Source organism: Carassius carassius, chromosome 24 (assembly GCF_963082965.1).
Source record: "Carassius carassius chromosome 24, fCarCar2.1, whole genome shotgun sequence".
NCBI classification, from domain to species: Eukaryota; Metazoa; Chordata; class Actinopteri; order Cypriniformes; family Cyprinidae; genus Carassius; species Carassius carassius.
In genome coordinates, this window is record NC_081778.1 from 25096266 (window position 1) to 25115863 (window position 19598).

At 36.1% G+C, this 19598-nt stretch overlaps 1 protein-coding gene across 1 annotated transcript in view; it reads right to left on the reverse strand.

The window, feature by feature from the left end:
* LOC132103273 (eukaryotic translation initiation factor 3 subunit E-A-like) overlaps nt 1-19598 on the reverse strand; it is a 41994-nt gene that overhangs the window by 9581 nt on the left and 12815 nt on the right. Inside the window, exons 5-9 of the mRNA XM_059508237.1 lie at nt 17647-17751; nt 11398-11523; nt 9274-9398; nt 4973-5099; nt 3501-3602 (exon numbers count right to left, since the gene is read on the reverse strand). Coding sequence (XP_059364220.1) covers nt 3501-3602; nt 4973-5099; nt 9274-9398; nt 11398-11523; nt 17647-17751 — 585 coding nt within the window. The remainder of the gene's footprint in view (nt 1-3500; nt 3603-4972; nt 5100-9273; nt 9399-11397; nt 11524-17646; nt 17752-19598) is intronic.

Below are 19598 nucleotides of genomic sequence, written 5' to 3' on the forward strand. Positions count from 1 at the left end.
TTTCAGACTTCAAACAGATTGAAAAGAGAGTTATATAGGCTTGGAAATATGTTTTGTGCATAGCATAGACATCATGAGCCCAAACCATTGAGCAAATGGCCCCTCACCACTGAGATAGATCAACTGAAGAAGGTCAAATTACAAAAGCTGACTGGATAAGCAAGGTAATCACAAGGTGCAAAGTAAGCTATGTGATGATCCACCGCTTAAAGAAACTCCAGAACACTTATGTGGTCAATCTCTATAGATCCAGGACCATGTCCAGTTGGATTGAATCACAAGACTGCAGAACCTCTGGAGCCATGGGTGCTGATGATATGCTAAAGACTTGCTTGTAAACAACAGATACTGTAATTTTAGGTTGTTTTAGACATCTAGTTTGGGGTCAGTATGATATTTAAAAAAAAACTTTTATTCAGCATTAAATTGATTAAAAGTGACAGTAAAAGACTCCTATAATGTTACACAATATTTCCATTTCAAATAAATGCTGTTATGTTGAACTGTCTGAAATCAAAAATCATGAAAAATATGCATCACAGTTTCCACAAAAATATTAAGCATAAACCCTGATAATAAGAAATGTTTCTTGAGCATCAAATAATTTTGTGACACTAAATACTTGAGTATGCTGAAAAATCAGATTCACACTGTATGTTTGATCAAATACATTTTTTTGACAAAAAAAAAAAAAAAAACTTTCAGAAGCATTAAGGAAATATTATGAATTTTTGTAAGGTAGTGTGTGAAAAAAAAAAGTATGCATTTAGCAGACGCTTTTATCCAAAGCAACTTACAGTGCATTCAGGCTATCAAGTTTTGCATATCATATCGAAAAAAACATGCATATATAGCAGATGATGTTTCTTTTAGTATGAGCAAAAAATGGTTGAGTGCGCACAGTTTGATGACCCGCGAGGCTTCGGCAGTCTAACAGGAAAAGCCTTGGAGTGTTGTAGACGGGCAACCCAATTTTTTATTTTTTTTTTAAGTCGAGTAACCACTCAATCAAACTGAATTTGCAAGCATTTAGAGCTGACATGCATCTGAGTCTAGCCAGTTATACTCACATGCCACATAGTTTAACTTTTTTTTGCAGCTTGTGATCTCGATAATGCCTCAGGCTTTCATAATCAGGGTCAGGACTAATTAATGACCATTTACGCAGTGTCTGGGCTGAGCTCCCATTGTAGGACACGCCTGGTTCTGGAGGTCAAGTAGCCAGAGGGTTCTCACGCAATCTCACAGATGCAGGTGTGCTAATTACTGCTAGTCTTACAAAGCCTGGCCTCTGAGCATGCAAAGTGTAATAGAGATCTCCCAAATGACTCGATGAGTTGGACCTACAGAGACCCCCCCCAAAAAAAAACATGACTCCTGGAGATTTGGGCCTCGTTTTACTCTCTGCTTCTTGACGATAAACGACTAGAATGAAAAACAGCTGGTCTGATCAAATGGGCACTCTCACAGGAGTAAATGTTTATAAATCATGTCAGCATTTTAGGAAGGTTCCCATTTCAAGTTGGGTTATTCCATTCTCCTATAGAGCCTGCTCTTTAACATATGAGGTGCTTGTTGCTAAACAAAACTGAACTGTTTTATTTTAAGCAATGGCACACAATGGGCAGTGTAACTGGTCTTTGAATTCATAATTTAGAGAGCAGGAATGATCTTCGACATAAGTGCACACTAGGCTACAGGCACTCAAGCTAATGATGCTTGGGATGAATCTTTGTAATGTAATGTGTTTACTGCAACCAAGAACGTGGCCGAAGGCCATTTCTGGCTTTTATCACACTGAGACTTTCTTATTCAAAGTAAAATACTTTTTGCCATTTAAGATTTGGCACGTTTGCGGGGCATCTTACCAAATGCATTTAGGTGCATTTAGAAATGTAATGTTTTCCATGGCCAGAATGGCGAACAAATCTCGGTGCTGTGCCAACAATGTCTGCAATCGCATGGTAGCAAAAGTTTTGCACTATTCCTACACTATGGTAATGATAAAACCAATGTATTGCAAAGAGAAAAACATCCTCTCTTACTAAAGCCCTTTAAAAAAAAGTACAGTACATTCACAATTTAGTGTTTTGTACCAGCAGCCCTAAAATCTTTTAGAACAGTGGTTTTCAATTCCAGTCTTCGCGACCCCCTGCTCTGCATATTTTGTATGTCTCTGTTAACACACCTGATTCAGATAATCAGCTCGTTAGAAGTGCACTCCATGCATGAACTGTGTTCCCATTGACATGGTCTCTACACAGTGTGCATTGCTTCCTACTCCCTGAGCAGGGGAAATCTGTTGAAGTTTACTTCACTTCAGAACATTCATTCACAAATTTGCGCTAAACAATTTTAATTCATGACTCACAGACTTCAGTGCACTTTGAATGGAACATATACGTTCGCTTCGAACTGGAATCATGGCGGAATATCCTGTGATGTCCATTTCGCAGGGCACTTACATTCGAACAGAACAAATGTCTGAAGCCATAAGAGAAACATACAAAATGTGCAGAGCAGGGGGTCGCGAGGACTGGAATTGAGAACCGCTGTTTTAGAACACAAAATCATGTTAGAAAGGAGAAATCGTGAAGAATATGTTGAGGGTAGACTGAAGCTTTTAAGTAGGGCTGGAGTGATATTTACAATGACATTTTTCATTTTTTGAGGCGAGTCTTGTTTTTTGGTGCTGTTTTGCCACTATAAGTCAGTAGTTTAAATGTAAAAACAGAAAGAATGATACAGCAGTGCAAGGGTGAAAACTGATGAAGTGACCATTATAAAAGGCCATTTATAAATGAGAACAAAAATACATATCACTGGCTTGTCTGTACCACAAAAGCTCTTTCCAGTGCGTGTGTCCGCCTCTGCTCACCAAAAGCACTTCTTGTTAACCATCCCACTGATCTGACAATTACCGGCTATCATAAAAACATGACAAATGGTGAGTCAGAGGCTCTTTCAGGGGCCCACTTCCACAGCTGCCCATGACACCACGGCATGCAGAGACCGCTGTGCTTTAAGACCCTTTTCAGGGCCTGAAACAGAAGGGTAGGATGTTTTTGTGGCTGCAGAAAAGTGACACACAGCATCACTAATGACTATCACCAGTTCTAGGAAAGTTCAGAGGTCACCTCTGACCAATCAGGTGTCGGAGATTGTGTGATGACATCACATCTCATCAATAGGGAAACGGAGGCATAATCTGCATAAATTACAAAGCTAAAGGCTTTTTGTGGCCAGACAAGTAGTGAATGATGAGCTTAACGTCTAAGGAGAAGGATAGTCTCTTCAAATGCTTTCGCTAATGGAACCTGTTGTGAAACCTTATGAATCTTAGGTTAAGAATCGTGTGCTTTTGGAAAAATAGGAACATGACAGAAGATACAATCAATCTACAAAGTCCTTATAAAAAGAGGATGGTGTGCCATGCTTTTAAGGACATGCTGAGAAACAAGCTAATAAAAAGGAAACAGGAAAAGACAGCTGGAACTTACCGCCTCACACTCTCTCAGCTTCTTCTGAGCACTATCAAAGTCAAAGTTCACATACAGACACTCCACGAACTCTGTGATGGGATCTTTGTAGGTGTACGACTCCTAAAAAGAAGATAACAAAAGAAAAAAAGTATGCATTTTAAGGGGCCCCTGAAACAGACTAACTGAACAACTCACCTTTTCTGTTCATTTAAAATAACATCTTTTACATTCTACACAATATTTTCTGTGTTGCATAATAGAAAGAAAATCTTGGTTTCAATTTCCAACAATATAAAGGTGAGCAGATCATCAAGGGAACTTAATTTTTTAGTTCAACTAACCTTTTAACAACCTGGCTGTATATGATAATGAGCAAAAACCTCTGTCTAATGTGCCATGTCTGCAAAGAACCAAAAGCTGAAAGACTTGGTACAGTCCCTTTTGCAGAGGAAGTTATGGGATGAGCCTGATTTGGATATTTGATAGTCTCTGGGTCTTCCCTAGATCTAAATACCATAGATGCTTAAGTAACCATGAGAGAGGAAATTTGTGCAGGGAGTATGGTGAGCACCTCAGGACACATGTTTAAGTGATTATGCAAAGGCTGCAGGGACACGCTTATTTGGATTTCAGTGTCATTGATCACTGAAGAAGCTACTGTTGTTGGACACGGATACATAGGAACTCTAGAATCAGACTGTCCAGCGCCATTCATCAAATTTAATGGGTTCAAGACTCACACGGCCTGAGGAGGCACATAGATAAACAGAGCTTTTATTTTCAGGCCAATACACTTTTTCATTCTTTTTCACAGAAGCAGTGTATAAGATTCCCTGCAATGACAATAGAAAAGCATTTTTTTTTAAATATTTGTCATCTTGGCACACGTTTTATTGTGTTCGTAAAATTAATAAAAAAAAATTAATAAAAGACTATATATAATAAAATAATAAAAGAGAAATTAATGTAACAAATTATATAATAATAAAAATGTGAATTAATTTATTCAAAAATATGAATTAATTGTATTTATCTAGTATAAACATTTAAGTGTTTAAAAAATAAAAAAGTAATATATTTACATACACATCTATGGGAACTCCATTTACTGTTTGCAAAATTAATAAAAAATAATTGTAAAAATTACAATTATTACTTGTATATGGGAACAAAATAATGTAACAAATAATTTACAAATTAAAAAGGTGAATTAATCATTAACTCAAACGTGAATTGTTTTTAAATCAACTAGTATAAACATTTTATAAAATAAAAAATAATATATAAATAAATGTTAGGGTTAAATGCTACGCAATTACACATTTATGATATATTTGTATTTTTAATTCAATATATATCTTTTTTAATGATGCATCACTACTATATATATATATATATATATATATATATATATATATAAAACAAAAAGAACAGATATTGACTGAAGGACAAAGCATAACATAAATGAAGAACCAAGTCCTGTCTAATACCTGCTGGATGACTTTCACCAGATCCTTTAGCACCTGCCTACGCTTGCGGACGTCCTTGTTAGTGATGATGGCTGTGGTCAGGTAGCGCAGTATGTGTGGGCACATGGTCTGAATAGCATTGAGGTACCTGTAAACGGAAAAATAAACAACAACGGTCACATGCTTGAAGGACAGCTATGATCTCTACATGAAAACACGAAACTACAACATGTAATTTGTCGAGGTTGGACATCGTTTTCCAGCGAGTTCTCATATAGTGAACTTGCAGATTCTCATTAAACAAGAACTAGACTGTGTTGAAAGCATATCTGTTCACTGGTCCCACTGTGGAGGGAAGGGAAAAGGAAAAGCCCCTTTCTAGACATGGATCACCAGCTTCAGGCCTGCAGAGCAGTGAAACACTATACACCAGGGACTTGTTTTTCTGCCACAGGTCAACTAGCTGTGGGCTTCTCCAAGAATGAAAGCTACATAGCACTACTATTACAATCCAAGACAAAGTTCCCTCTCTACTGACTAAAGACACATGCAAGAGCTTTCTTATATGGACAAAACAAAAAATAAATAAAAAAAAAACACATACAACAGATACCTTGTCATAGGGCTGAGATCTCCTCTGTCTTAACATTGCTTAAATTAGGAAGAAGGCCTCCGGACCTGTGTTATCTGTACAAACATCTTTGAGCCCCCCCCCCCCCCCCCCTTCATTAATTTTAATTTCAAGAAATAAGGGGCGCTGCTCAACCTTGGCCAGGTCCTAAAGCTCCTTTATGGATCAGCACAGAGAAACGCATGTCCTTTGGAGGTCCTGCCGGATGGTTTAAATAGCCGAAACAATTAAAGGGACAAGGGGGCCTGTGGCACTTGTGATGTTGAAGCTAAAAACAGCAGCGGGCTTTGGCGGCGTGTGATCCCAGTTGGCGCAGCCTTCGTTCTCTCCTCCCTTTGTAGTTGTCTGATTTCATGGCAAACCACAACACTTCATGCTGTGCTCCTGATTAACTTACACCTACTCGCTCTCCCAGGGAGGCTCCAATGGCCAGACTGCTCACATGAGTCATGATGCCATATCTGGGCTTCGAACAGGGGAAAAAAAACATTATCTAACCAAGCCCGACAGCTACGACCAAAGCCATGATACGGCTTAATCAGTTGCTAAATGACTTCGCAAGGAAGAGGGCAAAACCGGAAGTAGTAGTTCAATTTGAGTGTGTCACTCACTCCTTGCAGATCTAGTTATTTAAGTTAAGATTGTAATAATGGATCAAGGTCTTGATTGTGCAGTTGACCCGAGTTCGAGTCCGGTCCGCATCATGTCTCACATCTCACACTCTCTCTAAGTGTTCTTTCCTGTAGTTCCTGTAGAGCAGTTTATATAAGGAATGCTACAAATTAAGTGTCAACTAGAAATAAGTAAGAAGTAGATTGTTCTCCTTCCTCTGAAAATTGTATTACTACAATTCTGACCGAATTATTTTCACAATAACATGATTACTCTATTTCAAGTAAAAATAAAATAAAATTTAAAACAAGCGGTTTTAAATACTTAAAAAAATAGTGATTTTAGTCATCGCATGAATGTTCAATACAATAAATTAAACTGTGTTATATAAGTGAAAACATTTACAATTTGCAACAATTTAAACTTTTCAATTGTTGTGTGTATCTATCTTTTTAAAATGTTTTAATTATACATTAAAAGACAAAACATTTTTTATCTAATTCAGCCTCGGTGAGCATAAAGTAAAAACTTTAATATTGTGAAATATTACAATTTAAAATATACTTTTTTATATTAAAATTTGAAAGATGTGATGACAGCTGAATTTTCAGCAGCCATTACTCCAGTCTTCAGAGTCACAAGAGCTTTCAGAAATCATTCTAATATGCTGATTTGGAAAAAAGATTGAAGTTGAAAAAGATTATTCTTTTTTTATGGAAACAATTAATATGGGACTCTTTATTGAATAGAAAGTTCAAAAGAACGGCGTTTATTTAAAACCGAAATGTTAATGTAAAATTAGTTTAATAATTGATTAGTCGTTGCAGCTCTAATTTGGTGGCTGAGAGACCAGGGAGAGAAAAAGGTAGGAATAAAGCAAAGAAAAGAACGGTGGTGCGGTTCCAATTTCATGATGCATCTGGAGGGAGGAGGGGAATTAGAGGTAAATCAAGTGAAATTCTGAATCCACTCTGCGCTGGTCGGGATAGTGTTTCGGCGGCATTAGCTTTCCTGTTTGCACCTACATCATAGGTCATCTTGTGACAATATTCTTTCTCGACCTGCCCTTGGACTTGGTTGGAACATATTATATGATAGCCTATCTTTGGTATCGTTTTTCCTGCACAAAAAAAAAAAGAAATTGGTCTCTGTTTTGGCCGTCTGCTCGACGGCGCAACTACATCATGTACGATCTTCAGGCCGATAGTACTGGATCGTACCCTATCCTGAAAGATGGCCAAACAACTATGAAATGAACCTGAACCCCACAGGCTGATGTCAGCTTAATTGTCAACAAAACTTCAAGAATAACAAAAAGGATAAGAACAGAAAACAAAAGGTCTTTTCACAGGGCCAAAAACAGACCATGTTGCCGTTTTCCAACTAAAACAAGACAATCAATGTATCTATCCTCCAAGAACGCAATACTGTTGTGGTGTACAAAACGCAGTGTATCTAATGCAGTAAATTACACACAGATTCAGATTTATGGGGTCTGATTGCTCTACATGGTCACAGCTCTGCAAATAAAAGCTGAAGGCAGAAGAGGTGAGAGAACAACACAGAAACTAAAAGTGAAAAGAATGCTGCCAGCATTGAAAGACCTCTGATCTGACGAGCCCAACCGCAAATTAGAAGTACCTTTTTGGAGCGGTTTTAATGAAGCACCTATGTCCAAAGCCATGGTCTTAAAAACAAGTCGAACATTCACACTAGGTTCACAGCCACAGGTCATTGGCCTTAAAACAGCACACTGCATTCATGAACAGAAGGAAAAAGCCTAACCAAAATATGGTTTTCCAGCTAGCGACAGCACAATAGGACACCTCAATCTGTCTTTTTACCCACTATGGTCAGGTACTAATGACTAATTATTAGTCTGGTCACCCTTAATCATCTGTGCTGGTGGAAGCTGGTCAAAAACAACATCTTAAGGCGGGTGTACAGGTTGCGATTTTTACTTCGTGCGATTGCTTCGGAAATCGGCAGGTAGTAATATTGTGTCGTAAATCACCTCGTCCGTACGATTTTCAGTCGTACGGAGAGCCATAACTCTCGTGACGTGTGCATGGACATACGATCTTCCGACCATCAGAATTTGCACCATGTACGCCCACCTTTAGAGACAGATAAGTTAATTTTGTCTTCGTACAGTGTATGCATTAGGCTCCACAACAGTGCACAACAGTGAACAGTTGCACAACAGTGAAAAGCGTGGCCTTAAAATAGATGGAATGTAGAATCATTTAGTAGATCAATATTCCAACATTACGCACCTGGTGGAAACCTACTTAAAAAAAATACAATAAAATAAAAAGAAATCTAGTAGACCCTTAAAGCTCCTTTGCACTATGGTGCACACTACACCACTGAACCTTGTAGCCCTTAAATGTGTTAAGTCCTTTACAAGCAACAAAAAGCCCCAGATTACAGCCAATTTACAGCAAGTAGCTGGGGCCGAAAATCATTACCCATTTGTGAGAAATTCTAACAACAATTTTTTTTATTTATACTAGTAGTATTATATGTAATATATAAATGCAAGTTTTTATTATATTCAGAACAATGTTTTATTTTCTTTTATATCGTATTTATATTTTTATATTAATTTATTTCTCATTTTAAATGATATATACTTAATTATATATATTATGTTTATATATATATATATATATATATATATATATATGACAAAAAAAATATTGAATTACTACATATTTTATATTTAAAATCATTTGTAACATGTATATGTATATATATATAAACACACAGACTTGTCCAGGCTCAACAACATCGCTTAAAGAGGCTTAAAACATTGAACACATGACTTAAGCAGCCCATTTGCCATTGTCAGCATTTGTCCGAGCTTCCAGGCTCGTTTTCGAGATGACCGCTGGGGTCGTGGGTCTGTGAGCGGCTGCCTGGTGAGCCCAGCATCAGCAGTTTTGTTTGCGGACTGTGGCGGGCTTTCCAACCTGGACCCGTGCTCTCTTCCTACCTCATCCCTTTTTTTATTAGAGTCAAACCAAAGCAAAACCAAATCCCAGATGGAAAACGAGCAGCTGCAGAAGGTGCTTACTGTGGCTGGTAGAGGAAAAGCTCGATGATGTTGTCTCTTCCTTTGGGGTGGTTGAAGAACACAAAGAGAGACCAGTGGATCAGCCAAGTCCTTTGCTGGAGAGACTGAAGAGGAGAACTTACTGTCTATAGAGAAAAAAACAAAATGAGGTGTTAAAAATTATTGAAAAGGTATAGTTCAACCCCAAATTAAAATTGTCATTTACTAAGCCTCATATTGTTCCAAATACAGTACAGACCAAAAGTTTGGAAACATTACTATTTTTAATGTTTTTGAAAGAAGTTTCTTCTGCTCATCAAGCCTGCATTTATTTGATCAAAAATACAGAAAAAAATTTAATATTGTGATATATTATTACAATTTAAAATAATTGTTTTTAAACTTATTATACTTTAAATTATCATTTATTTCTGTGATGCAAAGCTGAATTTTTAGGATCATTATAATATGATCCTTTAGAAATCATTCTAATATGATGATTCATTATCAAAGTTGGAAACAGTTCTGCTGCTTAATATTTTTTCAGAACATGTGATACTTTTTTAGGATACTTTGATGAATAAAAAAAAACACTACTGGTCAGTAATTTGGGGTCAATAATTTTTTCTTTCTTTCTTCTTTTTAAATAAAATCAATACTTTTATTCAGCAAGGATGTGTTAAATTGATAAAAAGTGATAGTAAAGAAAATATATTATTAGAATATATATTATTAGAATTTTTTTTTATTTTGAATAAATGCAGTTCTTTTTAACCTTTTATTCATCAAATATATTAGACAGCAGAACTGTTTCCAACACTCATAATAAATCAGAATATTAGAATGATTTCTAAAGGATCATGTGGTAGACTGGATGTTACATGTGACACTGAAGGCTGGAGTAATGATGCTGAAAATTCAGCTTTGCATCACAGGAATAAATTATTTTTTTTAAGTATATTCAAATAGAAAACTATTATTTTAAGTTGTTATAATATTTCACAATATTACAGTTTTTTCTGTATTTTTGATTAAATAAATGCAGGCTTGATGAGCAGAAGAAACTTCTTTGAAAAACATTAAAAATAGTAATGTTTCCAAACTTTTGGTCTGTACTGTATATGAGCTTATTTTTCCATGGAAAACAAAAATATATTTTTTTAACTGAATATGCTGGTCATTCAATGAAATTACAAATAATTAGGAACTGAGAAAAAGAACCACTGAAGCACCCTGAAATAGGCTTCACTTGGCTCATGTGCTGTTTTGAATTCATAAGATAGCTTTATGCAAAAAAGAAAAAAACTGCTCACCAAGGATGCATTTATTTGATCAAATATGTAGTAAGAACAGTAATACTCTAAGATGTTATTGCAATTTAAAATAGCTGTTGTCTATTGAATATATTATAAAATGTAAAATTTTCCCGTAATTGCAATGCTGAATTTTCAGCAGCCATAACTCCACTAGTGCTGCTTCATATTTTTGTGTAAACCGTGATACAGTTTTCTCAATAAATTTTATTTTTTTCAAAGATTCTTTCATGAACAGATAGTTCAAAAGAACAGCATTTATTTCAAATTGAGATCTTTTGTAACAATTTAAATTTAAGTTTACGGTGTTCTTGTTAAATAAAAGTACTAATTTCCACAAAAATAAATGATTTGGAATATCATGATAGCAAGTAAAAAAATAATGAAATGTTTTTTGGGTGAACTATCCCTTTAAACGTGACTTCCCTTGATCGTGACTTGATCATAATAAGACTTCAAAACTTCTGACTCTAAAAAAAAAAAACAATTGGCTTCCGCTGCCTTCCAGACTCAGTACAAATCAAAAGTTCAGAATAGAAATTTACAATCTCCAAAGACTTTAATTTTTTATTTACTCATACTTCTCCCCAGGCCAAACCCTTCTTTCCCAGCTCAATTCCTCCAATTAAAAATCAAGCTGCACCGACATAACACAGCAATTAAGGTTTTGCTTGACTTGTGAGTTGCGGTGAGAAGAAATCGAGGAGGTGGAGGAGAGGAGGGGATGAACGACAACAGCGGCAGAGCTGTGCTGAAATGCAAGGCGGTCAATATTATGGCCTATGTAAGGGAATCTGAGTGTGGTATTGAATTCTGAGTGGTGGGGCATTACATTGTTATCGATAGTCTCCCTCAGGCGGGTGAGGTCCTCCATGGCAACTTCCCAGTTCTGCATCAGGATCTCTGAGGCCAGCTTGCCCCACAAAGAGTTCAGCGCATTTCTGTCTGTTGAGGGGACCTGCACAAACATAGAAAAATACATTGGACCACTATAAACAAAGGTAGACAACGAATCAACTCACTATAATTATACACTGAATACTGCATTTCTGACATCTACCATTCCCCACAGCTGAAAGTTAAGCTTTCTTGGCAATGCTGCTCACCAGAGGAACTATTTATTTACAGTGGATAAACGGATTAAATTATGTCATCTTCGGGAATTGGGCTTGCAAGGGAAAAAGAAATGGATTCTGAAAGGCTATTTAGATTTTTATAAAACTTAATTTGATGAATTTTTGTGATAGTCATTGCTGTCGTTTTGCATTTCACTTCAGTAAGAAAGCACATCTATATTAAGTGACCCCAATAAATTAATATTTTTTTTAATGTCAGGAATTAACAAAAATGGATATCTTTTTACACTGATGGTTTATAATGATTAGTCAAATCTAGTCAATGAATCTATGTTTTATAATATTTTTTAATTCAGAAAAGATGTTTTTGAGGTGAGCAGGTTGAAGAGGATTTCAGACAAGAGCCAAAGGCTAAAGGCCAACTTGTCTATGCTAATGCTGGGAAATAATTACTCAAGTTAAACAAGTGCTCTTTAACTAGCAAGGGGTCAAGTGCTATCTCGAGGATAAGGAGGATCATGCTAAGAGATGAAAGTGGCTTCAAATCACTGAAACATTAACAGGAACATATCTTTATGAAATACCGAAGCAGACATTAATTAAAGTCTAACAATATATGTTATATCTACATAGATACATTTTTTTCTGATATCTGCATCATTGAACACAAATGGGGTTAGGCAAGCTCTCCAAAGTTCACGTGAATTTGCGGTGACCTTAGTGCATTGTCTTTAATGATGTGTGCTGCTACTGCTGCAGTCTCCATTACTGGTCGTAACACATGTCTGCAAGCTTTGATCAGCACAGAGATGTGGACAGGGCTGGAGTGGCGGGACGCTAATCAAAATTTCTGTTCGTGGAGGAGTGGGAGAATGAGGTACAGACATTAGGTAAAGAAATTCATTGAATCAAATCAAAGAACAAACTAACCACAAAAACTGGATGAGGATAGATAGCGGTATTTGAGTAGGTCTTTTCTGGACAAATAAAGGCATTTAATTTTCCATGAGGCTATACCTTCTACCTTGAATAAAACCCTTTGACAGCAGAAGCCAATAACATAAGTCTTGTTAAGCAGAAACAGGCCCTTAAAAATAATGTTTAAATAACTTGGTTAACTAGTAATTGTGATAATCTCCTGAACAGTTGGCGCAAAAGAAAAACATCCTGCGGACTCGAGTTATGAAACCCCTGAAATATACTCATTTAGCTTCTTATATGGAAACATGTCTATCTCTGCAGAGACAATCAGCTTCAAAGGAACGTAATCGGTTTTAAATTATGACCAAAAAGACAACAAACAAACAAAGTGAGGATAATGTGTTGCAGATTAGCGAGCTGCTGAAGTATCAATGTGTGTTTCATGAATAAAAGGGGGAGGAGCTATAGGTGGAGGAGGCTAGTCAGTGATTATGACCTACGACAGACATAGCGGCACACAGACGACCAGGAAGTCAGGCTCTGAATGTTATAAGGAGCTATGCATACACTGAAATTTGACTGAACGAACATATCCCTCTTCATACACATTAATCATTAAATATGGACGGGAAGAAACACTTGATATTTTGTGACAAATCTCTCAAGTTCCACAAGGAAAACTAGAAATAGGATGCCATCTGCAAAGCATCATGGAAATCTGAACGATACAAGAGTATACAATAACAAAAAGTAAAATACAAATAAAATACAGTGTGCTTGTATTTGCAGTGCAGCAAAGCATTAGGTATATAATAACAACAACAAATAAATACATTTACAGTATGTACACAAATGGAAATCAGGAAGATACAAGGGTCTACAATAAAGTATCAAAATACAGTTAGTTTATAATAACAAAATAATTAGTATATAATAATAATAATAATAGTTTTAGTATATAATAATGATATATTATAAATAAATTCTTAAATATATAATTAAAAGATAGTCCAGTACATTTATGGTGGGTTAAAATATACTTCTGAGATTTACATACTGACACTCAGTAGCATGGAACAGTTTAAAAAATCCATACAGTACAGATGCAATCACCCATCCACTTGCAACAGTAGAGCACTTTGATCAAAATTCCCAAGTTGGATGTGTCTAAATAACAGTCAAACCCCAAAAGCTCCCAGAGATCCGCTCGGAGGGACAGCTGGGGAAAAAGCCATCCTCTCTGCCAATATAAAGGTCAATGTTTCATTTCTAAAAGTGTTTGTTTTTTTTTCCTGGAAGTCCCTGCCTGCTACTTTTGGCGACGCTCCATGTCATTATGGCAGCTTTCTGCACACTGACTTGCTTTCAGCAGCGGCCATGCAAGAATAGTTTCAATACCTGGGTTTTTCCACAAGTTACCTTTGAGTTTCCACTGCCTTCCGAAATGGGCACATTTTCAATGACTGACCAGCAACAATAAATTGTCTGTGCTGGGGATCCGACGGGACACTTAATCTTTATTCTCAACATCCAATCCCTGCATTAACAGATGATATGAATAAGTTGCTCTTTTCGCACCGGGCCCTCGCTGTAACAGGACCTCGGGTCTGGATTTTGCAAGCCTGGCTTCCTTCGTTAAATGGCTGTGTTTCCCACGCTAGAGGAGTTCTAGAGCCTGACATCTCCCATGCTAGGAGCCGACTGAGGAGATGAGAGGTCCGGCTTGAACAGGGGTGGACAAAAAGTAAAAAAGGTATTCAGTGAGAAAGCTCAACTAAATCCATTTTTACATCAAGGATATTCCAAGCATCTCTCCACTGTTGATGAAAACAAAAGGTATTGAGTTTCAAAGCATTTTATCTGGAATTTTAAATGAGAACATAACAATGAATGCTTCAAAACATACACAGGGAGAGAATTTCTAGAAGCTATTTTGTTTTATTTAGATTAAGCAATGATGGCATAAACAAGGTTGGTTGCTGTGAACGGTCTAATTTACTCAAAAGCACTTGATGTGATCGCAATATCAATGATGTGGTTTTCCTATGATGAGTAGAGCCGAATTTTATAATTTCTTTAAAAAATACAAATAAACAAAAAACTTTCAGAAAAAACCCTTAGAGACTTTTTGTTTTTTGAAGGAAAAAAAATATTATTTAGCAGGGATGCAAATTCTTACCCAACCTCAAGTATTGTTTCAGTGTCTTTGTGTAAGTCAAGTTCCATACATTGAAAGTCAATGGGCTCCAGTGTTATTTTGAACCCCACTGACTTCCATTGTGTGTCACTGTTCAAAATATCTCTGTTTTATTCTACAAAAAAAAAAAAAAAAAGTCATACCGGTTTGGAACCACATGAGGGTGAGTACATAAAGACAGAATGCTCAAGTATCCCTTTACGTATCTATACTAATAAATATGCAAATAAGGGGGACAAAAACAGAAGGGTGAAAATCAAGGCTTGTCGACAGTTCATTCCCTTGGCTCCCAAGAAAACCACAGGGACACAACAAACAAACAAACAGCGTGACTGATGCTGCACATCATTCGCAAATGGAAAACATGTTGCAAATCAAAACAACAGTCTTAATCACACCTCTGAAATTAATTCCATGTATAATAAAATATTTATTTTCGGTCACTTGTTGCCACAGCATCACTTAGCAAATGTCTGGCCTTTTTTTAACAACAATGTAGGCTGAATGAATCATACGTGAGAGCAGGTCTGAAGAAACAGGAGAGCATTCCGTGTGAGAAGGCAGGCTATGTGGTTACGTGAGAAACACTCGCCGGCAAGGGAGTCCGATACCTTAGCCAGACATGGAGCCTCTTAAAACACTCTTGGCCCAGGGCAGCGTTGACAATGGGCACCTCTCTTTAAGATACTGGACTACCTCCACACACTGCGGCCAGAGAGAAAGGAGCAGGTCAATTTGTTCATTCCCAGCCGTCTTTTGCCCCCCGCCCCACTAGCTAGACGGCACTGCGCTGGGCCCTGAGCATCCAGATGCTTTTCCCCATAAGTTCATCTTTCACTCATTTCTACAGGCAGTGGGAGAGAAGCCACAAACACCAGAGCCCCAGCAATGAGCCCTTTGTTTATAGAGGAAATAAGGAGTATGCACATGTAACATGGATACTGCCAGTACTCTCAGTGAACTGCAATTATCTTCCCCCACAAACCTACTTTGGTATTATCTGATTCCAAAACTATTCCACTGGTGAAAATTATTTAATCCAAGGTCCTCGGTGCATCACCGCCTGGATCTTTATCCAGACAACAACATAAAAAAAAGTAAATTGGTCGTCATCCTTATGCAGGGAGCTTGTGGGTGTTTATGTGTGTGTTCTAGGCTAGTTGCACACCGAAAGACAATTCTACGTTCAAATCAAATCAGATTTTTTGGTAAGGTTGTTCACTTAGCCTTTTAAATGTAACCCATATCAGACAACGGGATCATCAGGCGACAACTAACCAGCATGTAAAAAAATATCCTATCCTGGGATGTTTAACATTGAAAAATTTAACTCAAAATTTGTATTTAAATATTTCATCCATGCCAACAATTCAACAGTAGGCAATTAATGAAACAAAAATTATGAAAAATGAACAAAAAAAAAAAAAACACTTGTATGTTATTCTTTAAAATTCTAATAAATTTTTTTGAAAAGCTTTGTTTTGTTTTTTTTTTACTTAAAATCTTCCTAATATACATGCAGAAATATATAATAAATGCACACAAAATTAATAAATAATAATAAAATATATTTATGCTTATAATACATCCACGTATATTATGACTATTATTAACAATAAACATAAATAGTATAATATTATCATTATTATAAAAAAAAAATTGGTTGATAACAATAAATTATATAGTATAGATATTTCTAAACATCTATTAGTCATCTGTCATCTAGGATAGTTTTAACATATCTAACCATTTTTGCCAGTTAATTTAAGCAAAATTATAACAAATGTCACGTGAGATTTATGAAAAAAATTGAACTTACCTAAACTAAAATACCTGAAATCACAAAAATAAATGCATAAATACAAATATGATATTGATACACTGATACATCTGATTTATTCAGATCAGAACTTAAACAATCTGATTCAAAAAGGAAAAGATTTTTGATTTGGGATTCATTCAACTGCATTGTTAATGTGACCTAAATATCCTTTTATCCAATAGGATTCTGGCTCAATAAAACACTCAAAATGGTTTGCCTGTTGGAAGAACACAAATTCTAGTTATTTTCTTTTGAAAAGCATGCTTTTGGTGTATTATATGCAGCATGCTGTGTAACCTTTAACCCTTGCAAAAACGGGTGAATCCTGTCAAATCAAGAGTGATTAGGCCACAAAATCCCCCCCAATCATCTATAAGGAGCAGCACTGCCCATAAACCCCATAAGCTTATGAAGTCTACCACTAAACATAGCTCTGAAACAACTCTTAACCAAGTCCTTGAAGAGGTTCTTTTCAGCACTCAAGACCTGCAAGGAATTTAACAAGCCATGGGATGGCACTTTTGAGAAGTAATTACAGATCAGGAGCTTTTAGTTCTTTGGATTGCCTCAAGTGCTGTTTTGCTGTAACAGATGGATAACATGGATAAATGACACCATTTCAAAATTAAAAGGATTTGGATTCTAATTTGAGAAAATCTACCTGTGAGCGAGTCATGTCCACTTTTTTCTATCTGCGTCATTTTGGAAAACACAATGTTAAGTGCATTCATAATGCTCATAACTCATGGGATTTGGCAGTCTCTCACTAAAAAAGCAGAACCATATTACGCAGAGACAATTCAAACTCTCAATAGGGCGACCTTTTGGCTTAATTAACACTCACAGGGGAACTCTCCATCAAAATAAAACTGTTTGTCCATTAGACAAGAACTTATTAAACAAGAATGCATTTAATGGCTTCAATCTGCGAAGGAGAAAATGAAAGGGTGTCGTAATAAAATGAAGCTCTTGAAAACTGCCCCGCTGGGAACGTCCAAGAGGAGAATGCTAGAAAACACAACTCTGTCATTTGTTAAAGACAGGGGCGTGGGGTAAGACACATACCAAGACTCTGAAGAAGTAGAGGTACTCCGCTGCACCTGAGTAGTTCCCACACTCGTACTGGAACTTGGCATATCGGTACAAGGTGTCCAAATACTCCTGACGGAACTGCATGGAATAACAGAAGTTAAAACACAAAAATGAATGCAAATCAGACATTAACAGTGCACACTATGTGTGCGATTAAATACACAAAATGTGTATTTACGTGCAAAGGTAATGAACCAACACAAGCTATTAGTCAATAAAACTATATAAAATTAAATATCATTGTGTTAATTTATTAATGTATAGTCTTAATCTTTATCTTCAGACGAAAATGCTTAATAGTCTTGGTCACATTTTAGTCATTTGAGTCTTTCATAGTTTTAGTCGACGAAAAATCATTACATTTTTGTCAACTTTTAGTCAATAGTTTTAACCAAACTTTAGTTACCAAAATGTATTTTGGTAGCTATCTTTATATGTAGTCTTTAAACTACAATAATCAATAATTATTCTCTCTTTAGACCAAATCAATTAAGTTTATGAGACATTTGAAACAAGGACTGAATTTGGAAAAATGTGAATAAATTTTGACAATTAAAATTTTTGGGTGAAAAAGGAGCAACTTATAAAAATATTATTATATATAATTATATTATTCTTTAAAGAACCACAATAAGACAAATACAACAGATACAAGTTAAACAAATTTTTTAGATACAGTAGGTTTTAATTAACATGTATACATTTAACAACTTTTGTTGGTTAACATTAATGACAGATAGGTGTTTAATTTGGAATGCTGTCCTTTTAAGACGGAAGGCATGCATGAAATACTAACACACGTTCAGTTTTCACCCACCTGTTTACGTTCATTTAATTCATAACCTACTGTATTTACGTGAGATTCTCTACACGATAAACATTTGGACTGTTGTGTGTGTATTTGAGGAAGTGGAGCGCGCATGCGTGCGAGAGAGAGAACACTTCTATCACCACGATTCCACCTATCCCGCCTTCACTAACTTTAAGTTAATTGACAACGAATTGTGACTCCCGGGTAAAAACTGGACATCTAGTTACCTTATCCCTATCCCTTCGGGTGCTGATGCCATTTTTTCATATTGCTAGTTCGCGTTTTTGTTAGTCTATCCATCCACTGCGGCTGCTATACTGACTAGATATGTGAACGGCCCTTATCCGATCGCAATCCAATGACAGTGACGTACATTTTGAAGGACAATAGCCTATAGGATGCATTTTGAATGTCCAGTAGTCCTCAAATAACATTATAGTCCAGTCTCGTCTAGTTAACGAAGACACGGCATAAATTTCGTCATAACTTTGTCATTAGATATTTTTTTAGCTCGTCAACGTCTCATCTTAGTTACAGAAAAATTTTCGTTAACGAATATAATTAAGACGAATTTCGTCTTAATTAAATTAAATTAAATTAAATTAAATGTATGCATTTAGCAGACGCTTTTATCCAAAGCGACTTACAGTGCACTCGGGCTATCAATTTTTACTTATCATGTGTTCATGGGGAATCGAACCCCCAACCTTGCGCTTGATAACGCAATGCTCTACCAATTGAGCTACAGGAACACTATATTAACGAACTTAACACGGATTCATTTGCACACACACAAAATTTAAATAATTTAATAATAATGATCACAATAAAAATGAAAATAATAAATGTATATGTATTTTTTGGCCACGGGTCTGAAATGAATGTGGTCTTTAGTCAAAAAAAGCCACAAACTTGGACAGTTGCAAATAAAGTAAAAATCAAATTTAAAAAAAGTGTTGATAGTGGCATTCCATTTAGCTTTGCTCATATTTATTTGTATGCATTTTACAGTACTGAACACTATAACCAAATCACACACGACTGAGTCATCGCTGAATTGCCTGGGTTTTGTTCTGTGTGCGCACTTTCTTGATGAATTCTGCACACTCAAAAA